The sequence below is a fragment of the Natator depressus genome, chromosome 4 (genome assembly GCF_965152275.1).
Source record: "Natator depressus isolate rNatDep1 chromosome 4, rNatDep2.hap1, whole genome shotgun sequence".
Classification (NCBI taxonomy): domain Eukaryota; kingdom Metazoa; phylum Chordata; order Testudines; family Cheloniidae; genus Natator; species Natator depressus.
In genome coordinates, this window is record NC_134237.1 from 6,445,560 (window position 1) to 6,461,594 (window position 16,035).

Below are 16,035 nucleotides of genomic sequence, written 5' to 3' on the forward strand. Positions count from 1 at the left end.
GTCAGACTATCCCCAGCTATGCAAACCCATACTACATTCTTTTGGAGACTTGCAGTAATATAAAGTATAGACTTGATTGCCTGCAGAAATGGTCTGAAACTTACCAAATGAGATTCTTATAAGGACAAAGGTAAAGTGGTTCCACATAAGTCAATTAGTGAAGCCTGTATGCTGAATAGCTTTAGATTCAGATACTGAATATCTAATCTCTGGCCTGTTTTTGTATCCATATTACAAGCGATCTAGCTAATCTGTGTTTCTGTAGTTTCCCTAAGAGAATGCCTCAAGGAACTAAATGAAATGTCATAATGATATACTAGGCCCACTGCATTTCCTTGATCCATTCAGCTTATTATCCTAGCGAAGAAAAATAATTCAGGTTAAATCACCATAATTTGTTATTGGCAAACCCATTTCATCGATTACGTCACCTCCTTGTCCCATGGATGCTTACAATGCGACTTCTGTGTTAAGGACCCAATACCGCAGCACTGCCTTCAATGGAACGACTCAGTGGCACCTGTGGGTGTTGGATTAGGCTCTAATTGTGCTAGAAGTGTACTGAGTATTGATGCTAAGCAGAAGTGAGTGCAGTTCACTCGTTCTGTGCTTCCTCTCTCTCTCTCTCGCTCTCAAAAAAAAAAAAGGCTCCATGTTTTCCCTTTTCCAGCCTTTTGGGGACCTCATCTCTCCCCTATGAGAGCCAGTGTTTCCATATTCATTCTGTTGGGCCCTTTAGCACTCTAGGCTGAACTTCACTGGCTGTCTGATGAGCTGAATATTTTCCAGTAGTTCGTCTTTAGCCTATTTGCTGCCTGGTAACCTCTCTGTTTCCTCATTAACTACGATTGCATTAAGCTGTGAGTTGCTTCTTAAGTGAAGTCTGCAGCAAAGTAGCTATGAGCCATTTCATCTGTCTCCCTGACATCTGTTATTTGCTCTTCCTGCCTGTTAAATACACAACTAAATTTTGTTTAGTCATCTCCACAGCCTCTCATGTACCTGTACACGTCCTCGTTCCCTTTTACTGTTTTTGCTCCTACAGGTCCTTAATATCTTCTTATACATCCTCCTCTTTCCCCTGTGATTTCCCCTTCTTCCCATGTAACCGGTTATCTCTTTTGCTCTAAATAATTTCAAAATGTCTGCTTTGCTAATTGCTCTAGCAATTGACTGGGCATAGAAATTAAACATACTGGCCTGTAATTCCCTCATGTTCCCCTTTTACCCTGCCAAAGATGGAAAGCCCAATTAATACTTCAGTTCAGTACGGTTAAAGAGGATGACCCAGTGGCTTATTAGAATGCTTATTTCTGATTTTCTAATGACTGTCCTCTAATTAAACAGGATAAAAATAAAATAAATCAATAAAGATATTTATCAAATGGAGAATCGCTATATCAATTCTTATCTTGATGCTTGCAGATGGAAGGAATTATGGATTCACTAAAGCAGCACTCCCAACACCTCCTGAGTGCTAAAGAGATGTTTCATTTAGTGAACATCAGCAAGAGGACAGCAGCGTTTTAGGAACCCACAACAATGTCCTGTACCTAGCCATCCAGGTAGCTTAGTCTACAGTCAGCTTTACCTGGGAATTCACCTTTGTTATGTTCATGCTATACACAGAGAGAAGTTAGATGAAAACATCAAGTACTCTTGCTGGAAGGTTGCACCAGAACACTGCTTATATTCTTAGAATTCAGAATTAAAATACTTAGTCAGCAAAACACAGAGAGAGACAAAGCAGGCTGCTCCCTAAGGCAGAGAGCCCAAGTCACTACACCTTGTGTTAGCCTGGCTGTTTCTAGACTGCCACTGAATGTACCCTTCACTACAACGTCCCTTAGTCTGCGTGAGGGACCAGGAATCCCTGCTCTTAAAGTGATAACTTGCAATTCCAATACAATCCTCAATACACCTTGCTGGATCAAAAGACTTCCTTTGAGTTTTGGAGCATTTGGTAGCATCAAGCTTTCCAGCCTGGTTGGACAGAATCCTGGCATTATTCTTCATAAGATTTGTGGCCCAATCTGCAAAACCATATGCATGTATGTAATGCCATTGATGTTAATGAGATACTGAAGTAAGTAAGGACTTCCTGAATGACCAATGGTTTGAAGGATGATCCTTCAGTTTTCTGTGTGAGCCAAACATGCAGCTTCTCAGGTTTCCAGTTGCCTCCCCAGTCTGATTCTAGACAACACCTGTATTCTCTTTCTAAAAAAAATACATTTATTTTCATTGGTTCCACATCACAACTGATTTATTGCAGGGCTCTCCCTCTTCTTTGCTTAAGACAGCAAGTTATCAGAGAATTATATCACTTCCTTTCTCGTGTTCCCTCCCTCTCTTCTATTTAGTAGTAGATCTAGCTTATTAACCACTTGTGGCAGCTTCAATACTACCTTTACTGCCATTGGTCTTCCTGTCCATTTCGGTAGACTCATTGATTGATGACAAAAAGGCACTGCTTCCCAGAGGGAAGATAGTCTAGGACATGTGACTGCATGGGGTCCTAACCTATGCCATTGGAAATGCTGGCCATGAAGACTGCTGACATATGGCGTGAGTCATGTGTACTCTGTCCTAGGAATTGAAAAAATAAATAAAACTAGACAGGAAAAACAATCACCTTTCAGTGACACTAGTGTAAATCTAGAATAACTCCATTGGAGTTCCTTTGGATGTGTGTGATAAAAAACAAAGTGGAAGCTGGGTCAAAGTGTTGAACACTTAGCTGTTCTGAGTCATCTAGGTGAAGAATCTCAAGACTCGGTGCCTAAAGTTAGGCTTCTAAGTCCACACTGAGGCACTTAAATGGGCTGATTTTCAAAAGTGCTGAGCCCCCAGCAGCTCCCATTGGCTTCAAAGGGAGCTGCTGGGTGTGCACCTAGAAAAAAAACAGGCCACTTATTTAGGTGCTGAAATGTGGCCATAGAAGCCTACTTCTGGGTACCCATTTGTGAAAATCTTGGTCCTAGTAGTGTTTTGCAAATCCAGGATCCAACTCCCTTCTCATGTGAGAAACTATCAAAACAAATAAACCCAGAAGTCAAGTCAGCACTAGCTGAACATTCATCTGTTAAAGTGAGAAGAGATTCCAGGTAAGTAGCATTTTTGTTTGACCTTGTGACAGGGCATGCTTGCCCCTCACTGATCCTGCAGGGGTTAACTCCACCGTATGGGCCAAGGAGGCCACACACCCCCAGCCCTGCTGGGCATGCTCCAGCTGCAAACCAAGTATAAAAGGGAACAGCTGGGCTCAGTGGGGACTGACCACCAAGGAGGTAGGACATACATTGCAGGGAGCTGCTGAAGCCCCAGACCACAGGAGCCAAAGGCTCAGAGACACCAGTTGATATCCAGGTACCTGCAGACACCCGAGAGAGATCAGAGCCACTGGCAGCGGCACAGGCCAAAGAACCCGGAGATGCAGTAGGAAGTGGCCGAGGGGAACTAGACAGTGGACCAATTATAGAACCAGGCATTAAGTCAGTGTGTTTCGGTCAGATCCCCAGGGACTCAGTGGTGAGCACACTTGCCACTGACAAGGCCCTGGGCTGGGACCTGGTGAAGTAGGGAGGGCCCAGGTCCCCCTACTTCGTCAACCCTGACTGGCCACTAGGCCACACAGCCCTCGGGAAGAGGGCAGCCTTATTGACTCTGGCCACCTGCAGAGAAATGGCAGCCATATTTGACACTGGCCATTGGGCCACACAGCCCTGAGAGAGGGCAGCCACATTGACTTTGGCCCCTACACTACGCTACCCTGAGACAAAAGGGCGATTGCGCAGGCATCGTGGGGCTATAATAACCCTTACCTTGTCCCACATGCTTGCCACATGACAGACCTCAAAAATTCTTCCCAAATGTATTGCTTTTACTTCTTAGTGTCACATATATTGCATAGTACATGCATTTTCGAGCATATGTATTTCTGCATATGCTCTTACACTTATTTGTCTAAATTTTGGATGGTTTATGAACATCAGCGTCCACAAATTGTTGGCCCACCTGGCGTTATTAATTGGCCTTTTTCTTTTTGCTGCCTAATTATCAGTCATAATCACTGGCTTCAATACCAACCAGCATTTCACTGTGAAGACATTAAAATATGTAAAATATATTGGCTGCTCCAGTTCAGCTAATGAGATTTACCCCTTTTGAGTGAAATCAACTAGATCAAAGTAAAACCGTAGTACCTTAGAATTAAAATATAGTCTTTCGTATTCTAGCATTATAGAAAGGTTTTCAGCATGTGACTTCCCATAATGCTTGATCATTCTGTTTCAGTCACAGTTTTGTTCAGTGAAGGGACAGAGTTCACTACCTAGGGGTTCACGTCAAGCACTCACTGAGCGCAAACTAGCCCAGTTTTCAGAGCTATATCCTAAATTTCAGTCATTTAACTACTGTCTTGGCTTGCAGGGACACTGAATCATTACAATACTGCTTAAGTAGTTAGCATTTCAAATTCTGAAGCAAGCATATCTCAAAGGCTGCATAATAGCATGAAAAAATAATTAAAGCCAGTGAGGCCATCAGTGGTATAGAACAAAACTATTTTCCCCGGAAGATAAAAGGGTAGCAATCATACTGTTTCTTTATCAGGATGCGCAGTGACTGCGCAGGGATGTTGGCAATGTAAAATAGCTGCAAGTGTGGCCCAATGGAGGCACATTGCTACAATTCATATATTTATATGAAAGGGTCATTCTGTAAGTGGCTGTTGATACCAGCTGGAGACAATGTGTCATACTGAACAGCATTGACATTTTGCACCTAGGCATTTTAGCTGACAACAGTTCAGGGCTATAGTTGGCCTTGACAAGCACAGCCGTACAAGGGGGAACAATGCAACCTGCAGTGCTAGGGGAGAGGGAAATAAATGAGAAAATGCATTCCACTGTTGTAAAAAGAAATCCCAAGAATGCAGGTGCATGCCGTGCAGCTAAATGGGGAAGCATGGCTCCACAGATAGCAACAAGGTGACATCTAGCTTCCTAAAACAAGATGCGATACCCTTAACCTGCTGGATGTTTAACTCTCTTAGAGCTCCGGGTTTGCCAGCAGCCAGAGGGTGGGAGAGGAGTTAGTGTGTTGCGTGCAGTGATTTTTATGAGTCTCTTGCCTAGTTCTGTTCTCATGCCCCTGAGGAAGTCAGATATGTTACTGAGGTTTTCTGCCATGGAGAACTCTGAGGAAACCTCAGGGAAGGCTTGGAAGGAGGGAAAGGAAAAGGGGGTCAGTCCTTTCCCCAAAGCCTGGGGATGCGCCAAGATCTGGATGGATCTTGGGGGCTCTGCCAGACGCAGAGCTGAAGGGATGAAGGACTTGTGCCACTCACCTCAGCTTCAGGCAAAGTGACCCGCACTGGAGACACTCTGCCATTGAAGGAGTCATTAGACAGGCGACAAAGACTCTCTCTTGAAGTACCACTAGCCCATTGAAGACCTCGAACAGTGTAACTTCCCTGTTACCACTGTAAAGCTCAACCCACCCTCCCCAAACACTGCTCCCTTGTCCCACAAACCCCTCATCCTGCCCTCTCCTACCCCACCCCTCACTTCACAAACACCCCCTCCTTCATCCTCCGTCTCCCTCTCTTCCCTTGCCTCAAGCCCATTCTCCTCCTTCCTCCTGTGAAATCACTGCAATGGTCTCCCTGTCTTTTATCACTTCTCCCATACCTCCCATTCCTAGAGGGGCAGAGTTCACACCCTAGGGTTTCAGGTCAGGCACCCAGTGAGCCCAAAGTAGCCCTGTTCTGGTCTATATTCTAAATTCCAGTCATTTACCAACTGTCTTGTCTTGCAAGGGCACTGAATCATTACAATACTGCTTACAACCTCCTCTTCCCTCCATGCCCTGTGCTTCTCCCTCCCCTCCCCAACTCCCCTCCCCCCAACACCCTGTGCCTCTTCCTCCCCTTCCCCAGCACCCTGAGCCTCTCTCTCCCCTCCCCCCAACACCCTGTGTCTCTCCCGCCTCCACCCAACTCCCCTCCCCCCAACACCCTGTGCCTCTCCCTCCCCTCCCCCCAACACCCTGTGTCTCTCCCGCCTCCACCCTACTCCCCTCCCCCCAACACCCTGTGCCTCTCCCTCCCCTCCCCCCAACACCCTGTGTCTCTCCCGCCTCCACCCAACTCCCCTCCCCACAACACCCTGTGTCTCTCCCGCCTCCCCCCAACACCCTGTGTCTCTCCCGCCTCCACCCAACTCCCCTCCCCCCAACACCCTGTGCCTCTGCCATAGGGTTGCCAGGTGTCCATTTTTTTACCAGAACGCCCGGTTGAAAATGGACCCTGGTGGTTCCGGTCAGCACTGCTGACCAGGCCTTTAAAAGTCCAGTCAGTGGCACAGAGGGGCTAAGGCAGGCTACCTGCCTGCCTTGGCTCTGCGCGGCTCCCGGAAGCAGTGGCATGTCCCCCTCCAGCTTCTGCACGTAGGGGCAGCCAAGGGGCTCCGTGTGCTGCCCCCGCCCCAAGCGCCAGCTCCGCAGTGGCCAATGGGAGCTGCGGGGGCAGCGCCTGTGGACAGGGCAGCTCACCATGCTGCCTGGCCCCTCCTCTGCGTAGGAGCCGGAGGGTTGACACGCTGCTGCTTCCAGGAGCTGCCTGAGGTAAGCGCAGCCTGGAGCCTGCATCCCTGACCTCCTCCTGCGCCGCAATCCACTGCCCAGCTCTGATCCCCCTTCGAGTACATGACCTTGTTCATGAAGACAGAGGCAAAAAAAGCATTGAGTACATTAGCTTTTTCCACATCCTCTGTCACTAGGTTGCCTCCCTCATTCAGTAAGGGGCCCACACTTTCCTTGACTTTCTTCTTGTTGCTAACATACCTGAAGAAACCCTTCTTGTTACTCTTAACATCTCTTGCTAGCTGCAACTCCAAGTGTTATTTGGCCTTCCTGATTTCCCTCCTGCATACCTGAGCAATATTTTTATTCTCCTTCCTGGTCATTTGTCCAATCTTCCACTTCTTGTAAGCTCCTTTTCTGTGTTTAAGATCAGCAAGGATTTCACTGTTAAGCCAAGCTGGTCGCCTGCCATATTTACTATTCTTTCTACACATCGGGATGGTTTGTCCTTGTAACATCAATAAGGATTCTTTAAAATACAGCCAGCTCTCCTGGATTCCTTTCCCCCTCGTGCTATTCTCCCAGGGGATCCTGCCCATCAGTTCCCCGAGGAAGTCAAAGTCTGCTTTTCTGAAGTCCAGGGTCCGTATTCTGCTGCTCTCCTTTCTTCCCTGTGTCAGGATCCTGAACTCAACCATCTCATGCTCACTGCCTCCCAGGTTCCCATCCACTTTTGCTGACAGGGAATAGCATCTTCCCCTACAGGCAATCCCACTGAACTCAATGGGCCTACTCAAGGGGAGCTGGGGAGGGGAGGGAGAGTCACAGGGTGTCGGGGGGAGGGGAGTTGGGTGGAGGCGGGAGAGACACAGGGTGTCGGGGGGAGGGGAGGGAGAGGCACAGGGTGTTGCGGGAGGGAGAAGAACAGGACATAGAGGGAAGAGGAGGCTGTAAGCAGAGCTCCAAATACAAACAGGTATTTAAGCACCATCAGTGGGAGTTAGGTGCCTAAACACCTTTGAGGATCAGGGCCTGATGTAGAATGATAGATATAGAATCATATCAGGGCCTGATATTGAATCATAGCAGAGCTTTTGACACGGTCTCCCACAGTATCCTGGCCAGCAAGTTAAAGAAGTATGGGCTGGATGAATGGACTATAAGGTGGATAGAAAGCTGGATAGATCGTCGGGCTCAATGGATAGTGATCAATGGCTTCATGTCTAGTTGGCAGCCGGTATCAAGCGGAGTACCCCAAGGGTCGGTCCTGGGGCCGGTTATGTTCAATATCTTCATAAATGATCTGGAGGATGGCGTGGATTGCACCCTCAGCAAGTTTGCAGATGACACTAAACTGGGAGGAGTGGTAGATACGCTGGAGGGTAGGGATAGGATACAGAGGGACTAGACAAATTAGAGGATTGGGCCAAAAGAAATCTGATGAGGTTCAACTTAGGACGGAAGAATCCCATTCACCACGACAGACTAGGGATCGAATGGGTAGCAGTTCTGCAGAAAAGGACCTAGGGGTTACAGTGGACGAGAAGCTGGATATGAGTCAACGGTGTGCCTTTGTTGCCAAGAAGGCTAATGGCATTTTGGGCTGTATAAGTAGGGGCATTTGCAGATGGAGGGACGTAATCGTTCCCCTCTATTTGACATTTGTGAGGCCTCATCTTGAGTACTGTGTCCAGTTTTGGGCCCCACACTACAAGAAGGATGTGGAAAAATTGGAAAGCATCCAGTGGAGGGCAACAAAAATGATTAGGGGACTGGAACACATGACTTATGAGGTGAGGCTAAGGGAACTGGGATTGTTTAGTCTGCAGAAGAGAAGAATGAGAGGGGATTTCATAGCTGCTTTCAACTACCTGAAAGGGGGTTCCAAAGAGGATGGATCTAGACTGTTCTCAGTGGTAGCAGATGACAGAATGAGGAGTAATGGTCTCAAATTGCAGTGGGGGAGGTTTAGGTTGGATATTAGGAAAAACTTTTTCACTAGGAGGGTGGTGAAGCACTGGAATGCGTTACCTAGGGAGGTGGTGGAATCTCCTTCCTTAGAAGTTTTTAAGGTCAGGCTTGACAAAGCCCTGCCTGGGATGATTTAGTTGGGGATTGGTCCTGCTTTGAGCAGGGGGTTGGACTAGATGACCTCCTGAGGTCCCTTCCAACCCTGATATTCTATGAAGCTAATGTCTTACAGAATACAGATCTGTAGGTTTCTTGCGTTACTGCTGAATATAATGCAGAGCAGTAAATATAATAAAGGCAAGCTAGCCCACTGGGCTACAAGCTCTTTTGGCCACAGTGTCATAGTGGGGGCTCATGTTCAGCTGATTATCTGCCATGATCCCCCTCTCAAATCTTTTTCAGAGTCACTGCTTCTCAGGATCAATCCTCCATCCTGTAAGTACAGCCTGCATTCTTTGTTCCTAGAGGTATACATTTTTCTATTAACCATGGTAAAACACATACTGTTTGCTTGTGCCCATCTTACCAAGTGATCCAGATTCAGTGACCTGTCCTCTTCATTCTTTGCCACCCTCCAATTTATGTGTCATCTGCAAACTTTATCAGGGATAATTTTATTTTTTCCTCCAGGTCATTAATAAAAAGGTTAACTAATGTGTGGCCAGGAACTGATCCTTGAAGAAGATCACTGAAAACACACCTGCTCATTGACGATTCCCCATTTACAATGTCACGTGACCAGCTTTTAATCCTTTTTAATGTGTGCCATGTTAACTTTACAGCTTTCTAGTTTTCTAAACAAAATGTCATGCAGTACCAAGTCAAATGCCTTACAGAAGTCTATTACATCAACATTAGTACCTTTATCAACCAAACTTGTAATCTAATCACAAAAAGTATATCCAATTAGTTTAATTCTTTATTCCCATATATTACATCCCATATAAGCCACTCCATTATCTTGTCCAGAATTGATGTCAAACAGGCCTATAATTATGTGGGTCAGCCTGTGTACCCTTTTTAAATATTGGCACAACATAAACTTTCTTCCAGGCTTGTGAAATTTTCCCAGTGCTTCAAGACATATTGAAAAGTCATCATTCATGGTCCAGCAAGCTCCTCAGCTAACTCTTTTAAAACTCTTGGATGCAGGTTGTCCACACTTGCTGATATAAAAATGTCTGCTTAGTGGCTGCTTAGCAAGACTAGAGGGGTGAGGTAATATCTTTTATTGGACCAACTTCTGCTGGTGAAAGAAACAAGCTTTTGAGATACACAGAGCTCTTCTTCTGGTCTGGAAAGGTATTCAGAGTGTCACAGCTAAACACAAGGTGGAACAGATTGTTTAGCATAAGTAGTTAGCACATAGTCTAAGAGACCAATCAAGGTGAAGTAGCTCGTTAACACCTCTGCAGTCATAGGCCAAAAGAGGGCAGGGGTTAGTAGTTTACAGATTGTTGTAAAAAGCCATAAATCCAGTGTCTTTATTAAGATCATGTTTTCCAGTATCTAGCAAAGATATGAATTTAAGCTTGCCTTTTGAAGGTATTTGTGCAGGTTTCCTTTGAGGACAAGGACTGAGGGTCAGTTATGCAGTGATTATTTTGTGAAAAGTGTTTGCCCACAGGTGATAGGGTATTTCTGTCTTTTATTACTTTTCTGTGTGAATTCATTCAAGAATGTAGTGATTGTCTGGTTTCACCCACATAGTTTTTATTGGGGGTTTTAGTGCATTCGATAAGGTACACCAAATGTTGTGCTAGGCATGTATAGGACTCATGGATCTTGAAAGGTGTGTTGTGAGGGTGTATTGCTCATTGTAGCAATAGAGATATGTCTTCAGATTTTGCATCTGTTCTAGCAGGGTTTTGTGCTGCTTTGAGTTGGTGTGTCCCGGTTTGTGGGGAGCTTGCTTCTGATGATGCACTTGGTGAGATCGGGGGTTGTTTGAAAGGCAGAAGCGGGGAGGTTGGGAAAGATTTCTTTCAGGTTGGTGTCCCCATTGATATGGGTGTAACGTTCCTTTCTGGTGTTGTCTGGATCAATGATCTGCTAGATCACTCCAATCCTTGACTCTGGGAGCCAGCCTTACCCTGCACTGCTGTGAGAACCCCCACTCCTGGGCTGGTCACACACAGCCTCTGGCATGTAAGCTGCTCCCAGCTACTTGCAACTGAATGATACTCGCCAATATCTCCGGTCCCAGACACAACCCTAGGAACCTCCATCTTGCAGTGTCCAGTTATGCCTGCTGGACACTGCAAGCTTATGTGAGTTCGTCAATTTAACAAAGAAATTGATATGTACCAGGCTTGTTATCTCAAGGAGAGTGTCTGACATGCTTCAAACCAAACGCACTGCTTCAGGTAGAATAAACGAACAGCTTTATTAACTATAAAGATAGATTTTAAGTGATTATAAGTCAAAGCATAAGAAGCTGGAGTGGTTACCAAAAGAAAAGAAAATATAAGCATGCAGTCTAAACTCTCAAACCTGTTAGACTAGGCAGCAACTAGATTAAGCAGTTTTTCTCACTCCACTGGATATTGCAGTCCTTAATATACAGGTTTGTTCCTTAAACCAGGGCCAGTCTCCTGTGTTGGAGTCTTGTCTTCTTCTTAGTGTCTTGGTTGCTTGCAGCATAGGTGGTGGCAGGAAAAGGGCTCAGTATGTGTCCACTCTGTCTGTTTTATACTCTCAGTCCATGTGCTAGGGGAGCACAAGTCCAGGCATGTCTGGGGGGCATTTCTGAGTCTCTCCAGGCAAGGTTGAGCAATTCCCCTGGTGGGGCCTCATGCAGGTGAGTTGTTGCATTGTAGCTCCCTTGCTGGACAATGACTGTTGATGGGTTTCAAAGTAGCAGCTGTGTTAGTCTGTATTCGCAAAAAGAAAAGGAGTACTAGTGGCATCTTAGAGACTAACCAATTTATTTGAGCATAAGCTTTCGTGAGCTACAGCTCACTTTTTCTTTTTGTTGATGGGTTGTCTGACATCCTGCCCCGGCACTGGTTACTTTCCTTACTGTTGCCTCTGGGGAGCTAATATCTGGCTGATTCCCCCAATTTACAGCATGTTTTAGTGACAACCATACTACACAATTCTCATAACCTCATATGCATTAATGATACACATCTGTGGATAGAGAAATGACTTTCAGCAGATCACACCCTTTCCCCGATATCTTAGAAGGCTTGCTTTATACCTAAGAGCATGATTATATGAAATGAGGAATATGGGGGTTACAGCACACTCCCCCAAGGTATAGAATGTCACAATGGGTTGTAGTTATTTAATGATTTCCCCCTATGGGATGGTAGGTGACAACCAGATGTGTGCATTTGAAGGGTTGTTTTTTTTCCCTGTATTGAAGCAGGTTCTATCTGGGCATTTGGGTGGCCTGTTTCATGATGCAATCTATTTTTCTGGTGGAGAGTCCTAGTTTTGTAAAGGTGGTATTAAGGTGTACATCCTGGACTTTCTCCTCAGAGCATACTCTGTGGTGGCTGAGTGTCTGGCTGTAGATAACAGATTTCCTAGTATGTTTGTGGTGGTTACCGGATCTGTGAAGGTAAATGTGGTGATCTGTGGGTTTCTTGTACATAGTTGTCTGTAGGGGTCCATTTCTGAAGCTGATGGTGGTCCAGGAAGTTGATGCAGGTGTGGGAGTGTTTTAGAGAGAGTTTGAATGGATGGGTGGTGACTGTTGCAGTTGTGGTGGAAATCTATGAGGGAATTTAGGTCATCTGTCCAGAGCATGAACATATTATCCATGTAGCTCAGGTATATCACTAGTTTCATGGTGCATTTGTCCAGAAAAGCTTCCTTGAGATGGCCGATTAATAGAATGGCATATTGGGGAGCCAGCCTGGTACCTATGGCTGTTCCGATGGTTTGAAAAAAGTGTTCATTGTTGAATATAGAATTGTTATGGGTGAGGATCAAATGGATGACTTTGGTGATGTGTCTGTGGTGGGTATCTGAGTGTTGTCCATTGTCTTGTAGATATTTGAGGCAGGCAGCAATGCTGCCTTTGTGAGGGATTTTGATGTATAGGGAGGTGATATCCAAGGTGGAAAGGGTGGTGTTCTGAGAGAGGTTGTTAATGTTGCAGAGTTTCTGGAGGAAGTTGGTTGAGTCCCAGATGAAATTGGCCCTTTGTGTGGTGAGTGGTTTGAGGATGGTTTCCATGAGTCCTGATATTCCTTCACTTACAGTGCCATTGCCAGATATGATGGGTCTGCCTGGGTTCCCTTGTTTGCATATCTTGGGAAAGATGTAGAAGATCCCCGAGGTGGGTTCGTGGGGGATGAGGTTGTTGAGTTTCTCTTGGAGTTGGTTGGGGAATGATTTCATGATATCCTTAAATTCCTGGGTGAATTGTGGTGTGTGGTCTTCTTTGAGTTCTTTATATAGGTGCTGTCAAAGAGTTGTCAGTTGGCCTTGCTGGCATAGTCATCACAGTTGAAAACTATTGTGCCCCCCTGCACTCGCTTATCTGTTGGTTTGATCACTATCTGGTGGTTTGATTTCAGGGACTGTATAATTGTCCTCTTGGTGGCAATGAGATTGTGATGGATGTTACATTTGTTAACAATTTCATAGTCAATTATTTTCCTGAAGCAATCAATGTAATGTTTCAAGAGTGTGGTTTTGTCCACTGTGGGGTATCCAGTCTGATGATACTTTTTCCGTATGACTGTTGGTGGGGATGTGGTAGTTGTGGGTGGTCTCGTCATTGTCCTGAAAAAATTCTTTGAGGCAGAGTCAGCAAAAGAATTTTTCAGTTCTCCACAAGTCAGTACGGTATCGGGTTCTATGGTAGGGCAGAAGTCCAGACCCTGGGAGAGTACAGATATTCAGCTCCAGTGAGGGGTAGTCGTGGTAAATTGATGATGTTAGTGTGTCATGCAGTGACCACCTGGTGGGTCCTGGCACCATGGTTTCTCCCAAAGGTGGTGTGCCATGGGCTGTGGAGTTGTTGTTTTCTGTTGACTGGCTGTCGTCAAGTTTTTAGAATAGTTGTTTTGGGTTTCTTGTATGCTCTCCTGGTAGGTTTCCTGATATTTTCCCTTCCAGTATGCGTGTATGTGATGATTTCTTGTTTGAGGTGATCCCTTCTGGACCTTCTAGTAGCTTTTGCTTAATGTCCTCCTGAGATACGAGGGGAATGGGAAGAATGTTATCACATAATATGACCTACATCACTCCTTTCACTTGGCTTCCTCATTTTGGCCAGGTGGGAGACAGCATGAGAATAGCTTTCCTTGTGCTATTTCCTATCCAGTGATGGACAGTAAAACAGGTCCTCTGGTCTGTAGGGATGTGGGAAAATTAAGTTAACTAATGTAAACCTTAAGAATGTCTCCATGACAGTCTAATTCTCCCTGACCTAGTTCTTCCTTTCCTAATCTCTTCTTGAGTGCCATATTATTCATAAAGAAACCTACATATATCATTTTGCCACTAACACACCATAACTCCCTAGTTCCCAAACTGCATCTATAAAAAGAGATGCTTTCCTCTCAAGGTTGCAATTATTATAAAAACAGCTGTAAAATACAGCACTTAGAGAAAAGTCTGTGAAGCGCCCTTCAGTTAATACCTGATATCAAAACAAATCTGTTTAGTTTGCAATGATTTATACAAATGGTCTATTTATAATAAAACTTGCTTAAACAAACCCCAGATTAGATGGGGATAGTAAACCGTGCATGACAGTCTTACTGGGAAGTGTTCCATAGTAAAATAAACAGAGGCGAAAGTAAAGCATGTTCATCCAGTTAAGCATTATAGGGGTTTCCCAATGGAGAAGAAAGCTGGAGTTCAAATGACAGATAGAGGACGTAACTAAAGCACAAAGGAATTACTGTGTCAATTAAAATCAGCATCAGTGTCAATGGAGTGGTACGCCCATTCTGTCCATCCTGGGGTGGCTGAAAACACTGGCACGAAGCATCTGGACATACTCCTGACTCCGTGTGCAGGAGGAATATCATGTGCGCACAAGGTACACACCTCCCCTTTATAACCTGGGTCATGTCTCACTTAATTCTCATTTCTCTGCCTTTGCAGGCATCTCGGGCCTTGGTGCACCTCAGTCCCTCCTGTTCTCTGTCTGTAGCATGTCACGGTTTAGTTTCCTACAGGCTGTAATGCTTTGGTCTAATTGCAGTTGTTGGACTTGGTGTTGAGGTGGCCTATGATGTGCAGCAGGTCAAACTGGATGATCTGGCAGAGGCGATGAAGGTGTGATACTAGGCTCTCTGGGCAAACTTCACCTCAGCGCAGAGGCCTACGCACCACTTAAACTCTCTAAAATTGGGCTTAAGTGGAACCTTAGTACCACTTAGACCTTATAACACTATTGCTTTTCACCTCTTAGGGCTTGTCTTCCCTAACTCAAGTCCCACTGAGTGCAACTTGTCAGCTGCTAACACAACCACCCTCTCATGTGGAGGCAAGCTATCGCCACTTTAATGCTGCTAATCCTCTAACGCCATCCCACAATCCCCCTCATATCCAGAGAGGACAGACAAGTTCTCCCAGAATTCACGGGGAAGGAATTCCTGGAGTGGCTCAGTACACTGGGGCACAAAGAACTATGGGAGGTGTCCCTGGAAGACTTAGCGCCGCACCACGAGTGAGTGCAGTGCCAGTGCGGACACAGCAGATAGAGTGCTGTTTCACGGTGTGGCCACTCTCACTCGAGAGGAGTAACTTGGAGTGTAGATTCGCTGAGTTAACTCTGCTGTGAAGACATTCACTTAGCGCAGCAGTCACCAGACGGACATAGGTCCAAAAACCACAAAGGAAGTTGGGTCTCACTTGTAGCCCAGTGACTAGGGCACTTGACCATGCTGTGGAAAATCCTGATTCGATTCTGCTGGGGGAGCGAGACTGCAGGTGGTCGACACACCCTAACAAAGCAGGATTGTGGGAGGAGGTGGGTGGTGGCTTTGCTAGCCCTTAGGGCTGCTGGTTTTATTTGGTCTTGGTTTATTTTCTCTGATCTTGTTTTTAGCAGAAGGTGGAGGAACACGAGAGCAGGAGCCACGCTTTAGAAGAGTCCCAATGGAAGACAGTGTCATCTAGCAACAACAGGAAGTGCCCCAGGACTCCCGGGTTCTATACCTGGCTTCACTGCTTAATTTGTAATGAAAGAGGTGCCAGGCCTCAAGCAATATTTTTACTTTCATAACTGACACAGCAAGCCCAGAGGTGCCCTGGCTATCAACTGCCAAGCCTAGAGGTGCCGGGATTCAGCCCTGGCAAGCCCTGGCAGAAATTAAGCACTGCCTGGCTTGCTTACACATTTGCTCAGAGTTAACCTCTCTGTGCCTCAGTTTGCCCATCTCTAAATGAGATAGTAAATTGTAGTGCGCAGGAAGTATTGTGAGGCCCAGTCAATTAATGTCTGCAAAGCACTTGTGGATCCTGGAGTCTCTACGTAGCTCAGCTGAGAAGTATTTTTAGAAAGGC

At 45.7% G+C, this 16,035-nt stretch overlaps 1 protein-coding gene across 2 annotated transcripts in view; it reads left to right on the top strand.

Annotated features, from left to right (window-relative positions):
- The window catches only part of ADGRL3 (adhesion G protein-coupled receptor L3), an 804,652-nt gene extending 788,989 nt beyond the window's left edge, over positions 1 to 15,663 (top strand). The window contains exon 25 of one of the 2 annotated variants that reach the window (XM_074950310.1): positions 15,578 to 15,663. In XM_074950310.1, coding sequence (XP_074806411.1) covers positions 15,578 to 15,648 — 71 coding nt within the window. In that variant the 3' untranslated portion in view covers positions 15,649 to 15,663. The remainder of the gene's footprint in view (positions 1 to 15,577) is intronic. The other variant, XM_074950311.1, reaches the window with a different exon arrangement.
- The last annotated feature ends 372 nt before the right edge of the window (positions 15,664 to 16,035 follow it).